This window comes from Hippoglossus hippoglossus, chromosome 7, assembly GCF_009819705.1.
Source record: "Hippoglossus hippoglossus isolate fHipHip1 chromosome 7, fHipHip1.pri, whole genome shotgun sequence".
In the NCBI taxonomy this organism is placed as follows: Eukaryota; Metazoa; Chordata; class Actinopteri; order Pleuronectiformes; family Pleuronectidae; genus Hippoglossus; species Hippoglossus hippoglossus.
The window spans coordinates 15,037,624-15,054,583 of record NC_047157.1 but is presented as its reverse complement, the minus strand read 5'-3'; the positions used below and the strand labels follow the sequence as shown (position 1 = coordinate 15,054,583).

The window sequence follows — 16,960 nt, the reverse complement described above, 5'->3', positions numbered from 1 at the left end:
ATGAGAACATACTGTTATTCAAACCACAAAATAGGTAGGACCTTATAAGGTTGGAAAGTTGACTGTTTTTTTGTATAAGATTATTCCTCTCCAGGTCAATTTATAGGACTATAACGATACCAGGAACCAGTTGCACCAGCACTTCTGAAGTCTTTTTTACTTTCTAAATAATTACCGAAAGTGTTCTATTTTAGCATTTCTAAATGAAAATGGCCTTCACCACACAAACGAGACCGTTAGTCTGTCAACAGGATTTGAAAAACTACCCAAGGGATTTCTATGAAACTTGGTGGAGGGATGTGACCTTGGCCAGAAAAGAACCCATTTATTTTTGGTGTTGAGGCAGATCCGAGATTACTCCATTGAACATTTGCGTATTTTTTTTGCTCAGGGTATAATTCATGGATCTTGATGAAGGCACAATTAGGGGACTTATATTATATCAGCGTGACCAATTTGGAGCAGTCTGATTGAATTTAAGGGGACTGTTGGCCCTTGGCGGAGGTATGCTGTTCTGCTGAGGTTCAATCTAGTAATCAAATACTTTACAAATTGAAACTGCCAGGTAAATGCATGTTTTACATTTCACGATTTATAACACAATCTAAAATTATAAAATGTATTTGAATAATCAAATATGAGGTAACCTAGCTAGCCTGATGAATCCGTTCCTATAGGTTTCAAAGTAAGGTGTGCCAGGACACTTTAATATCAATTTATCATGAGTAGTTCCTGCTGCAACATGAAACGTCAAATACCTCTGAAAAAAAACAAAAAAATACAACCCTCAGAGGACTGTACGATGACAAGAAATCACTTGGTGGTCTCTGTCGTCTTTGGCCCATCAGCACTGAAAAAGCAGCAGAGGGACACTGGGTGTTGGGACATAATCAAAAAGGTACAGAGATTTGATTGAGAGTGGAGGGGAGACCGGGTCAGTGGCAGCATAAAAAAATGACAGCACTGCTGCACTGAGCTCCCAATATGATCCCCTAAACAACTACCCCCCCGACTTCAGGCGGTGCATCAGGAACGTGCTCCAGGACGGCGTCAGTCATTACACAAAAGCTTCACAGTGCCTAAGTGATTTTGTCACGAGTGACAGTTTGTCTGATTCACTGCCAGGATCAGTGTGAGCATGAGGTGTGGGATTGATTTCACTTGTCACAGCATCACTGATAAACTGCCAATAGTATTACCAAATAGAATTCTTTTTTTTTTTGCAGTATTTTGGTGGTTTAATTCAGAAGTGACATATTTAGTTTGGATGTAATGAATTCACTGCAGGTAAAACACTGTTAAAAGAGACAATGGACGCAATTTTATGCATTTATTCATGTAGTTATTCCACTCCGATTCAAAGGCTCAAGGCTGGGTCAGCGATTTAATAGCCAAAAATACTCTAGAATTTATGGTTAATGTTCTTTTTTTTTTTTATCTCCTTCAGGTTTTCTCTTCATTTTTTTGTACCATCCTTCCTTAAAAATGCCACAAAACTTTGAAAAGTGCATTTTTGTGAATATCTCAAACTCCTCAAGTTGTCCATATACCCCCCATAAAAAGGTTCCCCGTCGTCAAGGCTTATGAGGTCACAAATTAGCAACAAGAAACCACCAATATTTTTCCCCAAAGGTTTTATAACCATCCTGTTCAAACAACATTATCTTTTTTCTTTTTACACAACCAGAGAACAAAAAAGATTAACATAACAAACTCCCAAACCTTTTGTACAGAGAAATCAAACTAAATGAAGAAAACGTCTCTTATATTAGTCCATTATTATCCTCTGAATCCACTCTTGCATTTTGCCATTATCATGAGGCTCTGTGTGTTGTACGCAATGTCAATCGGTTCATTTCACTCGCTGGTTTTATCTGTTTTATATGGAATAGAAACCAGTAAGTCTAGGCCATTCAACAAGTAATCCAGTAATGTCTATGATAGTGTGTGTGTGTGTGTTTCAAAGGTTATCAGTGTGAATGTGTCAGGAGTAGGCAAATCTAAATCAACTGTCTGTTTGCATGTCTGAGTTTGTTAAGAGTCTCATAGTTTAAGCCAGTCCGAATCCCTCGGAGCATTCCTGAATGGCCAACAGCAGCATATGTCTCAGCTTCTCGTAGCTCTCATAGGCTGGGAGGTCCAGCTGGTTAAAGCTGGAGAAAGAGAAAGGTCAAAAAGAAAATTAAGTTACACCTTCACAATATCGTTCATTTCAGGATGAATAAGATTATTATTCTTATCATTGTATTGATAGGTGTGTACCAGGTATGAGCAGATGGCAGGCGGTCAGTGGAGCGATCGTCACGGTGAATCTGGAACTTCTGGATGCCGTTCATGCCCTCCAGAGCAGCAAAACCCTGGAGGGGAACCTTGGAGGTACCAGTGACAAACTGTAGGAACTTAGCCCGGTCCGCCTGGTCAAAGGAACGCAAGGCCCTCCAGAACCACTGGATCTAAAGTTGGAAATAAAGGAATGCATGAGTTATAAATTTGTTCTTATACAGTTTTATCAATTGTTTTTTCTGTAGGATTGACAGTTAAAGGCTAGAAGCTGGAAGACATGAGCAATAACACCTAAATAAAAACAGCTTTACTTGATTTCAAACAATATGAAGATAACTGTCATAAGACGTGGACATAATCATACTCAGTTTCTCACAACATTTAGATGTGGGTTTTCATTTCCATAATAAATGTTTGCGCAAACTATTCCATACCTGGATGGAGCTGGACTGGTATTTGTGATATTCAGTGTTGGCCTTCAGGTCATCAATGTCAATAGTGGGTAGGCCAGAGATGAGCAGCTCCAGCTCCTGCTCGGTGAAGATGGAGATCAGCCTCTTGGGGATGATCTCGTAGAATCCCTCGAGGAAGGCTGCCAGCTGCTTGCGGATTGCACCTAGAAAACAAGGGTTTAGAATTCACTCAGGGATCTTTCTGTAATACTGAAGATAGGCATGCTACCAACTGTTTTTAATTGAATTTGATGGCTATTCTTTTTCAATTAAGCAGCTGAAAATGTAATACTTTACTGAACAATGTTTTTGAGCAGCAGCTGGAGGGTGTTAGTTATGATAAATCAGCCATCTTACAGACAGAAGCACCACTGGATGGCTGCTGAATATTGATCAGTGCAACATTTAACAGGGCTGCCACCTAGTGCTTTATATGTGCATCTCTGGGAATATCTGCCCTGAACATTTAAGATGACATCTGTACATTTCAAGATATAGATGATTCCATCTGCACTGACTGTTTTCATTACAAATATAATTGTGTATTAACAATAGAGCCTTGCTCCTTGTAGGAAATAATAGATTTGGTGAGTCTTACCTGTCATCTTCATCTGGCAGACCAGGTGCACATACTCTTTTTTGTTTTCCTCTGTGACCAGGATATTGGCTCCATTTGGCTTGAGGTCTCTCACTTCACACACGCCGAACTCCTGGACCTTCACACAGAGAGCAGATGGAAACTTTCAGTGTCACACATCTTACAGAATTTCAGCTTCACATTTTACTGCCAGTTTTTTAATGTCATCCGACACTTTTAGCACAAATTTTACGAGATCATAAAGCATGTGGGAACCAAGCCCTTGAGGCCCAACCACAATTTCAACAGTTAAGAATGACAATCAATTTTCTACTTTAAGTTGATTGGAACATTTAGAGAACAGACACCAACCTCTGTGCTGAACGTCAGCTCATAGCCCAGTGTGGACACATCATTCTCCAGCAAGTAGACCAAACCCTGGAAGAATGGATAGTCCTCACTCTCCATGTCTGTGTACCTGGAAGACCACAGAAATACATTTAGTAACATAGTCAATAGAAAGATATATAGCTTACCAATCATTCAGTATAGTGCTAATCATGGCTTGGTTTGTTGGAAGTTTTGGTGTAGCTGAAACATGTCTTGAACAACTCGGTACATGACTGTGACTGACAGTAGCTCAAATACCTGACACTCTTGCCCAGGATGTGCTTGTAGAAGCTGCGGGTGAAGTAGCACTCCAATAACCGGTTATCATAGACTGCCTTAGCCACCACACGACCCACGAACTTGAAGTAGCTGAGATGGTTGTGGTTGCAGTGAGATGATGGGTTGATGGTGTATGTGACACGGTCGCCTGGTGAAGTGCGGAACAGGGCGTACATGGGGTTGAACATCTCCCGAGAGATGATCATGTACCATTCCCTCAGCAGGCCACCAGCATCCTGACCCTCCTCTCCTTCAAACACGATGTACCTGTAGCGAAAAGTGAGCAGAGTATTACTCATGTTGAGTGGTTCAGAACTGAGAGGCCCTGCAGGTGGAAAAAGGGGTAATGGCCTTACAGTCGGTTTTTCATGTCCTCAGGGCTCTTGCGATGCAGCTCCCTGTAGGAATCCTCAAACACGTGATCTCTCCTCACATGCACTGCCATGTCCTCCTTCCTCAGGCCTTCATCCAGACGCTCTAACTCCTGGCGGAAGTACCTGCAGATATGGTTAGAAACACCAGAGGGTCAGTAATTTGAAGAGGCTATTAGACAGTGTAGGACAGAAGTGCAAAACAATCCCCCTTACTTTCTCTTCACATCAAAGTCCAGGATTCGAATGTAGTCAACCAATACTGCAAAGGGCCCATCAGCCAGGTGAGTGGTGGACTGGCGCAGGATCTGGTTAAGAACTGTGCGGTGAGTTTCTAAAAAGGAAGAACAACAACTCTTGTTATACAGTATACTACAAATGCAAACAAAGCTTCATCATTCGCATTAGTGAAGTTGCTCAGGCTCACCGGCAAATCGAAGGAACTTCTGGGTGTCTGGTGGCAGGTTGGATGAGATATGCATGGAGGATGGTTCCCTTGAAAAGAACGGGTCCAGGGATGAAGGTGTGGCAGGTGTAAGCGGGGCTGGTGACAGCGGAAGAGGCTCATCTTTAATGTGAGAGAGCTGACTCTCCCGGGTGTCCCTCACTGGAGGTTTACTCTCTCGCTCAGTGGCGTGCACTAGGAAGAATGCCTCTACAGCAGGCTGGAGAACTGAGGAAACAAAGAAAATTTTCTTTAGGGGAACATATCACGAGCTTCATCTGACATCAATACAATGTAAATCGCACATAGCATAGAGAAATGCGTTCCACCTACCCAGTACAGCATGCTGGTCATGGGACTCCTCCAGCTCTTTCAGGCACTCCCCAAGCATGTCCCATAGCTCATCCAGCAAAAGCTGCTCACTGAGCAGAGGGAGTTCTGGAAGTCTCTCCTCACTCTCTGACGTGCTGTTTCCTTCTTCATCTAGAAAATTCATTTACAATACACACTGAATTAGATCATCACTGTATCAAATGAGAATTGTGCTCAGTGGATGCTGGAGGCATTTACTGAAGAAAACACAAATCACCAGGTGTTTAAATAGTCTTTAGCAGTGTGAACAGTTTGTAATCATACCCAGAGGCGCAGGGTCCTGATCTAGTGGAGAGGGCTGGTCCACATCCATAGGAGAGTCGTCTCTCTGGGCTGCCTGGGCTTCTGACATTGACTGCACCTCAGACTACAGAAAATAATTCAGAAAGGAGCAGATAGAGCAGTGACAGAGGATGAACAACAGGGAGAAAAAACACAGAAGAATTAACAGAGTTCTTTCCACAGTAGTCAATTATGGCCGATAATGCCATGCAAAATGTCACTTTCATGATCCACTACAAAAGGTGCAGGGATTGGACCAAGTAGGGAAGGAGGAGGGGCCAAAAGCGTGAAGCCATGTCAGCCAACAAACACATCAGTGAAACGAAAACCGTTTGAAGCAGGCAGGACATTTACAAACAGATAATTTCAACAGTCGAAAATGTTGTTTAAAAGACACTGGCATATGATGCAGTGGATCTCTGACACATCTGTCCAGTTGAGATAACGTTTACCAGGGCAGAAGTGTAGACACTGTCACTATGAATACACCATTTGAGAAGGGCTCTTGGATGAGTGCACAATGCATTAGTTTATCAAAAAATTCAATGCAATACAATATCAAATGTTAACTACAGCTATTTTTGCAAAATAGTACAGATGTACACGGTAAGTAATGGCTTAGCTCATGAATGTTAAAAATGTACAAAGCCCATAGAGGCAAAAAACTAATTAGATATGTTGCATGTCAGTAGCTTTTAGCCATTTCATAGCATTAAACCTTGATGACCACCACAGTAATTCTGTGATGGGTATACTATGAAGACAATGTTCTTTTTTCTGTTGTCCACATTGTCTCCTAAAATAAGTGTGTGCAGTGTGTAAGTAGGAGTATGCCTGCTGTCAGTGTAGCCATGCTAACCGTGGCAGCAGCAGCCGTGCCAGCAGGGGGAGCAGCACCAGTGGGAGCATGGGGGGCTGCCACTGAGGATCCGGCGGCGACAACGGTTGCAGAGGCAGAGGAGGCGGTGGGTAAGGGGGCCTGTTGGAGGCGGCGTGCCCGCTGACCCTCTCTCACCATCTGGATGATGGCATCAGCTTCAGCCTCGAGCTGACGCACAGCAGCCTGGATGCTGCTGGCTGAGCCCAAACTGGTGGAGCCTGGACATTCAGAGAGGGAGGAGAGGGTTTATATCACTCTGTAGATCTTCAGGATAATGGATGTATGCATCGAGAATACTGTAACAACATCTTACCTAATCGCCCTGTCTGTTTGGCTTTCTTGTTGGCACGGCGGGTGTCCTCACGGAGCTGGATAATGACCTGCAGCACTCGCAAGAAAAACTTCTGTGTCGACGTCTTGGAGGTCAGTGAGCTCATACAGGGAAGCTGTAGTTCTCGTCCCCCAAGTGTGCGTTTCTGTGCAGCCACAATGACTACACTCTCCGAACCGTCAAACCTGTGCCCAAGCCAACAAACGCATACGAGGTAAAGGAAATTGTAGTTTTGGGACACTTCATGTAAAAACAGACACTGTCATTATATAATGCAGTATTACTTCGGGAAATCAAAATAGTTCAAATAGAGTCAGTCTGCTAGTCCCTTTTGAAAGCCCAGTGACTGTGAGTTGTGTGTTTGACAACCTAGTGTCACTGGGCAACCAGGGTCATAACTAGCTAACCTGCTTGTCATCTTGCCCTTGAGCCGGCCCGAGAGTGAGGAATCTTCAGGCGGGGCATCTGGGGAGTGTGAATCAGCTTGCGCCCGCCTCTGCTGCTCCAAGTTGTACTCTCTTAGTTCAGCCAGCAATGTGCCTGAGAGAGCGAGAGCGAGAGCGACAGCGAGAGAGAGAAAATGTTCAAATGAACATGTAAAGAAAACTGTATTCGCTTGAATTGGGGGATGATAACTAGCATCAGTGTAGTCTCACAGCACTAACCGATCTGTTTGCATAGAGTGTATCCAAGGTGTCTAGCTCCACTGAGCAGCAGTCTGAGTACAGTGTCTCTGGTGGTACCGTCTCCTCTTGAAAGCTGCAGCAGAATGTTAGCTGCATCCTCCAGACCCTCCTCTGAACATGAGTGAGATGTCAACACCTTGTAAGGAGAAGGGAAAGAGTATTAACAAAAACAGAGGAGGGTGTAACAGAAACAGATCAATTGGCCTCTGTTGAAAACAGTAAATGATTGTTAACATTGTGTTATGAATGTTTATCATGAGAAATTAGCTTTTTGTGTCTGAGACAAAAGGTCTCTGAAGACTGTCAATAAAATTTATGCTGGATCACTATTGGACTCTATCATCTGTCTAGCTAGAAAAACAGACTTGTGGCCACTCCAAGGTCAAGGCTTAAAATATTTCTGTTGTTGCGCCTCAAGTTCCATGAGCAGTAATGGAAATTCACACACATTTCATGACAGCATGGCAGAAACAGTTTTCAACTTTTCCATACCTCCACAGAGAGTTGAAGCTGTTTCTCTGTGAGTCCACTGGAGGCCATCTTGTTGTCACTCTCTGAACTGGTAAGAGTGCTCCTCTGTTTCCCTATTTTTGAACCTCCCAAAACTGTACATCATTATCTACTAAAATCAATTTTACAATGTAATGTTTAAATGAACAGATGACATCGTATTTTGGAATAAATCAACATTACCTGTAGAGGTTGTTCCAGTGGATGTGGGTATACAGATTGTTGTAGAGGATGTTTGGGAGGCTGTTACACTCCCTGAGGATGTACCCTGGGCTGAAGCTCCCACAGAGGCCCCTGGGCCTGCCACAATGGGCTGGGTAGAGCCCACAGATACAGATACAGTGCCCTGTGTTGTGACTGGGGCCGTGGCTCCTAAGTTGGTTGCCACATGGGAAGCCTGTGGGGCGGGGTGTCCAGCGGGCACCTCCGTGGCCTTATTGTCAGGCAGGGCAATGGATATGAGGGAGAGCAGGCGTAGCAGCTTTTCAGTGAGCAAGGAGCTGCGTCTGATCACTGGGTGAGACAGCATGTTCATCAGCTGGCCTAGAGGGGACGTCTCCAAGCTGAACTGGGCCCCCTCAGCCTCTGCACTGCCCCCCAGAGGCACTGTCTTCATAGAGGCCTTGCCCTTGCGGCTGACATTCATGTTGTCCAGCTTGACCAGCAGGTCCCAAAAATCAGTGGAAATGCCCAGGGACTGGGGATTAATAGCAGAGGAGCCAAAGGAGTTCTGTGTGTTGGAGACATTAGAGCCGGGGTTGCTTTGAGACTGCGACCCTGACCTGGAGTTCCCACCTCCACCCAGTCCCCCGGAGGAGCCCAGACAAAGACGTGAGTCCAGGTCAGAAGACGATGCAGACAGATCCTTACACCGCTGCTGGGTGAAGTGGCTGGGGAACACCTGCAGGGGGTACACAGGAAACCAACTTAATCAACTTAGTTAACTATTAGAATTGAATATGTAATAAATTATGTGTCAGAGGTGGATGAAAAAAGCTGGACCGTCACCTTAGCTAGCTGGATAAGTGTGTCCAACACGTGTCGACAGACCACCGGAGCAGCTTGTGGGTGGATGTGAACAGTGGAGCCTCCACCTGCTGCACACGTGACACCTGCAGCAGCACCTGAAAGTCCTCCCAGTGTTCCAGATGCTGCAGAGGCCCCACCTGAGTGACGGTCAGCATGTTTCCTACCCGATACTCGCTGAATCTGGAAAATGTTTGTCCTGCAGCCCAAAGCTGCGTCCATAGAAACAGAGAGCCAGGAAAGCTGGTTGGAGCTGCGAGACTCCACCCTGTTCAGTAACTCTAAGGAGGAGGATGAGGATGATGAAGAAGAGGAGGAAGAGGAGAGGGAGGACGTAGCGGAACCCTTTGCTCCACAGCCTCCCTGGATGCTCCTTTTGCCACGAGAGTCCTCGAGACGCGAGGTCTCCACACACACCTCACTTTCGCTGCTGCGTTGGAGGATGGATAACAGGCTGCGAATGACCCACCCACGTGTCTGAGAGTGGTAGCAGAGATTCCTGAGCACACGGTGCAGACGGCTGGTGTTAAGCTTCGGTTCATCCACAAAAAGCAAAACCAGCAGGCAGGACAAGGCCTCGTGGTCCAGCAGCAACCGACCGCGCAGACGCAACAAGGAGTCTACGCTAGAACTGGAAGGTCTGAGGAAACAAAACCAACACATTCAGATTATCATCTATCAATAATGGTTTATCAAGAACATCTAGGAAAAAAAAGACGTTTCTTAAGTTTCTAATGCCTACATTTAGTTAGTTTGTTGGGGATCAAACAAAATGTGAAAAGCATTTGGATTCTCAAGTGATGAACATCTTCTCTCACCTGTGGTTAGTTCCTCCCCCCATCTGAAATGTGGCTCCTCTCTGCACAGCCAGCCGGGTGTACTGGACGCCACGATTGCTCCCTAACCTACTTGTGAAGGCTGGTGAGCGCAAGATGGCTGATAGGGCTGAAGAAGAGCTATGACCAAACAGCCTCTCATGCATCAGTTGCCTCTGACGTGCCTCTTGCTCCCTACGCAACGCTGCGGCTTCAGCAGCAATATCTGGGGGCATCACAGCCAACACGCTGTCCTCCATATCCTCCAGGACACTACGTCGGAGCTCTGAAGGCAGCGTTTGGATGAAGGTGACTGGATCCAAAGGAGTGTCTCCCTGTGTAGGCTGCTGGGCTAGCTCCCTGCGCTGCTGCTCTGCCCGTTGCTGAGCAAGAACCTAAGATGACCAATGGCATGTTTAATAACAGAACTGCATATCTGAGACTTTTTGAATTATTTTTTATTATCTTTTTGTCCAGCTTGTAGATTTGAAGTTAAGCCTTTAGTCTACTGTGATCTTTCATTATTTCTGAGAAGTGTATCTCACCTCTTCCTGGATGGCAGGTGGCAAGGCCGCCAGGAATTCAGGGCTGACTTCTGTAACCCCTGGTCCTCCCAGTACAGGTGGAGTAGAGGAAGGCAGGCTGGTGGCAACAGGAGGACGGGAGGGTGGTCTGATCCCAAGCTGATTTTGCAGCACCTCTCGGCGGATGTCCTCAGGAAGAGCTGCCAGGAAAGAGGGATCCACACCTTCTGGCAGACTGATGCCTGCCAAGGTAAAAACATCACACATTATGAGATGTCATATTGCTAAAAAATGTAATGAATATAATAAGGGTAGCAATTAATTTTACCTGCAAGTGGGTCCTCCTCTTCATTGCTGGTTGATGGGAGGGGCTCTTCCTGAATGGCCTGAGACTGGCTGTCAGCACTGTCACTCCTGGGCATCATTTCCCCAGGGGATGACACAGAAGTGGAGCTGTAAACATAAAAGAAAAAAAGATTAGCAGTCAGCAAAAGTGTGTGCAATGAAATATTTATGATTATGATTTACACAGTGTTAATGTGCTTACAATCCCGAGGGAAGATTTAACTAAACCATATCATTGTATTATTTTGGTTAAAAGGACTAAGTTTTCTTAAAACCATTCAAAAGGGATACAAAAATGTATTTGATGCACAGACTGAAAACAAACTAAAACTGGGCAAAAAGGAAAGTGGATTTTTCCCCAGCTGGAAAAATGAATTTTTACTTTATTTAATTTGTTTTGCATCAGACTAAAGCATGTTCTGCATGTGCTGGCAAAGATAGGGGGTAAGAATCACTACCTGTAACCTTTATTGTTATCTAAGAGATAAAAAGAAAACATGGCATTGATTTTAATGTGCCTTGGGTGAGAAATCATACTACAAACTACTCACCCAGTGTCTGCATCTGTCTGCCTGTCAGTCAGTCCACTCTCCCCACTACCAGAAAGCTCCTGAGAGAGCTGGGTGGACTGGGCAGGGATGGGAGCAGCTTCTTCCTGAGTGGCAGAGGCAGGGCTGCTGGTATCCATGGGAGACCCTTCCAGTTGTGACACACCCACTACTGCAGGCTCTGAGGTCTCCACGATGTCTGGACTTAGGGAGGCTGAGAAAAAGACAATAAAATCATTAAGGGGAAGCGTTAGGAAATAATAACACTAAATGCACTGTAGTAAAGTTCCATGGGTCACTGATTTTTTTTTCAGTGCTCAGACCTTTTTTAGGACAGATCTAGCTTCGACCAAGATCAACAACATTGTTTATATTACAGATGCTTGTCCTCACTGTTGGCCAGTCTGTATAAAGAGAGTTTTCAAAGTTAATCTACCTTCCCTGCCTTCATCCAACGCTCCTCCTCCACCGACTCTCTCACCGATTGTGGGTGCTGGGGACATTTCCATCTGAGATGCCTCCGCTTCACTGTTTGGTCTGTCAGCTGCCGCCAAGGGTGGAAGGCCGGCCCCTGCTAGAGCAGCCAGTGAGCTGGCATGCGACTCAGCCAATAGCAGGTCAGCAATTGGCTGGTGGACCTGCTGACTGATCGCAGTCTCCAAGGAGACTAGAGCCTGCTCATGAGGAGCAGGTGTTGTGGGGGTGACCTCTCCAGATGGGGGAGCAGTGAGGAAACCTTCTGAGACCCTGGGTGGGTCCAGACATGACACTGTGCCACCCTGAGCCTGCTCACCCTCTGTAAGATCCATAGAGAAAACTTGTGTGAAAACAGAAGTACAGTTTTTATACTTTCATGAACTAAAGATTACTGGTTTATAGATTTTCATTCAGAAAATTATGCTAAATAATTGTTGCAAGTGAGTAGCTTTTTTCAGAGGTTATTAATGGCTACTAATATTGAATGTTTAACTGGGCCCTTAAATATTTAACAATTATGAAAACATTTTCACGATGCAAGATAGTAACCAATTGTTAACAGAGCAGAACATTATCTTCACAGAAGGCAATAGCCACTGCTGAGGAAGGCAGTAAGTTGTATAGTTATCTCCTGAACGGGGTGCACAATCCTGATCCCCAACAACAACACAACTTACTACCTCACCACAGCACAGCCAAGTGTAGAATAACAATTACGTACAAGATACATACAAAGCAACATTGTACACCTGAGATACAATGTCAATATGTGCAGTTGGGTACTTAAGACAGCACTGTAAATTAGATACGAGTTTGATAAATACACATGAGTTTTTTACAAGTTAGTAGGAGTGGATTTCCTTTGTAGCAGATGAAGATGCCGAGCTGGTATGGCGTTGCTATAAGAAAGACAGTAGACTGTATAGTTATCTCCCAGATCTGGTGTGATCCTAAAACTATACAAACTACTACCTCATCCCACAGCACGCTTTGGTGTTAACTTGCCTCCGGGTGCTCATCACTGTGATGTGTCCATTTTAGACAGGCTGGATAATTTGAACATCAAGAAAGATTATATATATATATATATATATATATATATATATATATTTTTTTTACAAATGTCAGTACCTGCAGTGTTGTCTGCACCATTAATTGTCCCCAATCCAGAACCCTACAGACAAAAACAAGACCAGACATTAGCAAATAAACTGACCTCAAAGTTGTATGTCTAAAATGTAAATAGAGTCAGATTCCCAGTCAGCAAATTTATTATTTACTAACCTGCAGGCTCTGTTCCCTGGCCTGTTCTGCTCCAGAGGCCCTCCTCTCATTTTGCTTCGACTCCTCTTCCTCCGCCAGCTGCCTCCTCCTCTTTTCTCTACGCTCTTCCAGTTCCTCATCACGCAGACTCTCTAGATGCTGCAGGATAGGCACCTTCACAACTGAAAGCAAACACAGACGTTAGAACTCATCCTTGGCTTGTGCTATAAATTAAAAAGGTCTGGCTACATCTGTAGGGAAACCCCTGCAATACTGTAGCACATTATAATGATATTTAGTCAAATTCATCTTTACTGAGCTTCTGGTCTTCAACAAACCTACCTGCGACACAGTCGTGCATACTCTCAGCATCGAGCACTTTACACTCATCTGTCCATCTAGTTAAGGCAGTGGGAATACTAGAGAGGGTGCCTAGAGAGACAAAGAAAAAAATGGTTACAAATTCGAGCAAATACTTAACACCAAGACCATTGTAATAGGTCAACCTCACCTGCTTGTCCCCCAGTACTACTTTGCTCATGGAAAAAATCATCCAACAACTCATCATCAGAGCGAGCAATGATGTGCACGTCTTCATTTCCAACCAAAAGGCGGGCACGGCCGCGAGACTGCAGAGGCAGAGAGCTGGACAACTGTAAAATGTCTGCTGCAGCACTGGGACCCAACAATCTAAAGAAGGGAGTAGAAGACGAACAGATATTTTTAATAGTAATATTGCTCAAAGCAGATGTTGCAAGACATATTGTTTAACAAAGCCACCAAAATAACATGCTTTCACCTTTGCAAAATGAGTGGTGGGTTGGGCTGGCGATTGCCAGGGTAGTGGACATGGATAGTATGTCCACTGTTGGCAGTGAGCTGGCGGAGTGTCCGCTGACTGCGACCCATGCCCTGAGCTAGGCGGCTGCTTGTGCCTGCCACGCCTAGGGTGAGGGAACCGTGGTCAGCATGGCGCACCATCAGTGGGTGGGAGCTAGGGATGTTCCCTGGGGAAGGAGGGATGTCAGCTGATGGAAAACAGAAAACAGTAGGCAGACATTAGGGGGGCAGAGCCACTTACTATCTGACAGACCTTTTTCAACAGCAGAGATTTTGCCTCGTTAAGCACATGTGATTGATAACATTAAAAACAATGGTAATTCATTTAGGTGAGCTAGTTCCAGGGTGGTGTTGGTATTGTGCATGCTGGCTCACCATGCCGGTGAGCCAGTGTGGCTTACTGCAACACTTGCAGCAACTGAGCAATTAACAGATTTTCCACTCTGCTCTGACAAGTCAGAATGTCTGCTGTCAAAAAGGCATTTTGTGGTGTGAACCAGACTTAATATAAAAGTATGATGGAATTTTTTTATTGATTCAAATTGAGTTTGTGGGTGAATAATGAATTACAATTCATTTGACATTAGTAATTGTTGGTTCTAAATGATGCTGCATACCGTTGTTGGAGAACATGTTGTCGAACTCTATGATGAGGTCATCGTCTCTGTCAAATCTTTCAAAGCGGATGTGAGGTGCGGCATTGATGTCAGGGAAGTCCTCGTCCAACTCCATCTCTGAACCTTCATCGTCATCATCCTCGTCTCCTTCCTCATCATCCTTGAGAGGGAGAGTAGCAGTAATATCGTCAGTTTTAAGGATGAGCAAGAATTACAAATTGTTTACTTAACCTCAATGCATTAAGTCATACCTGATCCTCCTCCTCCTCCTCTTCTTCCTCCTCCTCCTCATCCTGACTGTCTTCATCATCATTGCTGCCGCTAGAATCTTCCTCCTGAGTGTGTTCCTCATCCTCGGGTTCCAGGATGTTCATAGAGTCTGATGGAAGAGAGAACCACACAGTCGTTAAAGTATATACAGTATATTGAGAAGCTGTCAGTCCCAGTCAAGTCAAATCTTATGTAAGTATAATTATGTAATAATCGGTAAAGCATTACAACCCCCTCAGTCCTTAGATCCTTGAATCTAAGAAAGAAAAACTCTTTAATGGAAAAAAGACAAACAACTGTGCAGTTGTTTGTCTTTAACGTTGTGATGTTTTGATGTCTTACCTTCCCGGTTTGCCTGAAGAGTGGATGCCTGGCTAATATTTGAAGGGGCCTCATCCATCAAAACATCCTCTTGCGATTCATCTTCACCGCTTCGTCCCACTGTTTGACAGAAAAGATGACAATTGTTACACTGTTGAACTACTATTCTTTTTTAACTGTTTAACCATATTAATTGGTCAAAAATGGTTCTTGTTAGTTTACAGTTTATTTAACTCTTCATTATGAACATCCATGATTGTACTTAAATTGTGTTTTTTGTATCAAGCACCTATACCACAGAGGATTTGTGGTTTTGAACCTAACTATTCTAACTTTTTCCATACCATCTAGCTCATCTATAGGTGACTTACCTATAATAGTGCTGTTGACAGTGCCAGCATCTCTTTCCAGCAGCTCATCAATCAGGTCCACCAACTCATTCTCTACCTAAAAGCACAGGGAATGATGCAAAAATACCGTTGGTCATATTTGCTATTATGTTATGGCCAGTAATTACAGAGGTTAAAGATGAAGTGATGTGGTGAGATACAATGAGTATTGTGTGTAATTAAATGTCAATTACCTGCATAGCCTGTGTGCTGAGAACCTCTGGCTGACCAGCGATTACTACAGTGTCTCCCTCCGTCTCTCCATCCATCAGGTCGGTGTCTGTTCCCTGCACCCTGTGGTTGCCCTCTGCTGGCTCTGCCTCACCAGACTCTCCTGGAATACATGTCACACATCAGCAAGACACATTTGCAATGCCTGGATCTAGAGTCTTGAAATACCTCATCTGACTCAATACCTTGGTCCTGAGTGTTGCTGTTGCTGTCCCTGGCAGTGCCCACAGTATCATGTTCAGTCTTGTTCTTGCTGGAGCCTCCTTTGCCCCCAAACAGACTACTGGGCTGGTTCACAATACGGGACAGAGTCTCCAGAGGCTTCAGGGCCGCATTCACTGTGTTGGCCATGTTGGGACTAAATGATATAGAGGAAGAATGTCGAGTCATTTTATACTGATTTTATGTCACAATATAATTTTGGCAAAGCCAACATGATTATGAAACCGAACTACTAAGCCCTCAAGATCGATTGTCATTTTTGCGATGTCTGGCTTAATACATTTCAAAATGGTGATTTGGGAAAGCCAGGGTTAAGAGGCGTGCCATGATGATTAAATTGTGGTATAGAGTCTTTTTCTGAGCGGTTCCACATTTTGTTTATCTCATATCCCTGCTGGTGATATGTTACACTGTCCTGCCAATGGTGATACACAACCCTACTGATTTACAGGTGATAATACTATGATAAGATATGCAGTAATGCACCAACAGGCAAGAAGAAAACTATATACTAGTTAACATGGATGGATCATTAGGACATGCACCATAGGGGCCCGTTTAGCTTCTTAATCCACAGATCATTTTTTGTAATGCAAGGGCCCCCAGTCTAGTAATTTTATTTAAATGAATATGGTGTAATCATACCTGGACAAATCCAAGCTGTGAGGCACACGGGCTAAGTCGTTAACCAGTCCTTTCTTAAGGAAAAGCCTTATGATGTTGTTCATGCCATTGTGTTGCGTCTTGGCTGCTGCTGTGCTATAGAAGCTGGATGTGGAGGGGCATGATTCCATGATGGTGCTGATGATGCACATCACTGCCTGAAGCCTGTGAAAAAGATGGGGCAGGTCAGACAGTGAGTGTGGGTTTGTTCACATCGATGGAAATTATTAATCAATCATGGCTTATATTATCAATATGAGGTTGCTTGAAATATTTTTATGTCGTTTACCTGGCGTGTTTTTCAGCGCCTTCTGCCATGGCTAGTGCTCGACTTAGGGCCGCCTTCACCTCATTGACAAGGGCTACCTGGGCATCAGTGCCTGTGCCGGCAGCTGCCAGGCTGGCAAGGAAGAGACGTGCCAGGGCTGGGGTGTCCTTGTCTTCTGAATTCTGGGTGTGGGGCAGCAAGTGGTCCAGTACAAAGGCTAGAACACTGCAATCCTGTTAGGATGTAGGGTGGTGAATACGGGTTAAGATTAAACATAAATTAA

General features: G+C 44.5%; 1 protein-coding gene across 17 annotated transcripts in view; it reads right to left on the bottom strand.

Annotated features, from left to right (window-relative positions):
- Positions 1–1,316: 1,316 nt before the first annotated feature.
- huwe1 (HECT, UBA and WWE domain containing E3 ubiquitin protein ligase 1) overlaps positions 1,317–16,960 on the bottom strand; it is a 38,000-nt gene continuing 22,356 nt past the window's right edge. For 10 of the 17 annotated variants that reach the window (XM_034590745.1, XM_034590756.1, XM_034590750.1 and 7 more), the window contains 36 exons: positions 16,699–16,910; positions 16,392–16,574; positions 15,710–15,882; positions 15,488–15,627; positions 15,276–15,351; positions 14,926–15,024; positions 14,565–14,692; positions 14,314–14,473; positions 13,656–13,884; positions 13,368–13,546; positions 13,199–13,288; positions 12,878–13,038; positions 12,725–12,767; positions 11,553–11,912; positions 11,120–11,330; positions 10,552–10,676; positions 10,245–10,465; positions 9,703–10,094; positions 8,867–9,524; positions 8,042–8,759; positions 7,841–7,953; positions 7,328–7,484; positions 7,070–7,202; positions 6,645–6,859; positions 6,311–6,549; positions 5,434–5,536; positions 5,131–5,280; positions 4,780–5,025; positions 4,569–4,686; positions 4,338–4,478; positions 3,961–4,248; positions 3,685–3,790; positions 3,334–3,451; positions 2,718–2,899; positions 2,263–2,453; positions 1,317–2,153 (listed from right to left, as the gene is read on the bottom strand). In XM_034590745.1, coding sequence (XP_034446636.1) covers positions 2,051–2,153; positions 2,263–2,453; positions 2,718–2,899; positions 3,334–3,451; positions 3,685–3,790; positions 3,961–4,248; positions 4,338–4,478; positions 4,569–4,686; positions 4,780–5,025; positions 5,131–5,280; positions 5,434–5,536; positions 6,311–6,549; positions 6,645–6,859; positions 7,070–7,202; positions 7,328–7,484; positions 7,841–7,953; positions 8,042–8,759; positions 8,867–9,524; positions 9,703–10,094; positions 10,245–10,465; positions 10,552–10,676; positions 11,120–11,330; positions 11,553–11,912; positions 12,725–12,767; positions 12,878–13,038; positions 13,199–13,288; positions 13,368–13,546; positions 13,656–13,884; positions 14,314–14,473; positions 14,565–14,692; positions 14,926–15,024; positions 15,276–15,351; positions 15,488–15,627; positions 15,710–15,882; positions 16,392–16,574; positions 16,699–16,910 — 7,161 coding nt within the window. In that variant the 3' untranslated portion in view covers positions 1,317–2,050. Of the gene's footprint in view, positions 2,154–2,262; positions 2,454–2,717; positions 2,900–3,333; positions 3,452–3,684; positions 3,791–3,960; positions 4,249–4,337; positions 4,479–4,568; positions 4,687–4,779; positions 5,026–5,130; positions 5,281–5,433; positions 5,537–6,310; positions 6,550–6,644; positions 6,860–7,069; positions 7,203–7,327; positions 7,485–7,840; positions 7,954–8,041; positions 8,760–8,866; positions 9,525–9,702; positions 10,095–10,244; positions 10,466–10,551; positions 10,677–11,119; positions 11,331–11,552; positions 11,913–12,724; positions 12,768–12,877; positions 13,039–13,198; positions 13,289–13,367; positions 13,547–13,655; positions 13,885–14,313; positions 14,474–14,564; positions 14,693–14,925; positions 15,025–15,275; positions 15,352–15,487; positions 15,630–15,709; positions 15,883–16,391; positions 16,575–16,698; positions 16,911–16,960 lie in introns of all 17 variants that reach the window. The other 7 variants (XM_034590753.1, XM_034590761.1, XM_034590762.1 and 4 more) reach the window with 5 other exon arrangements.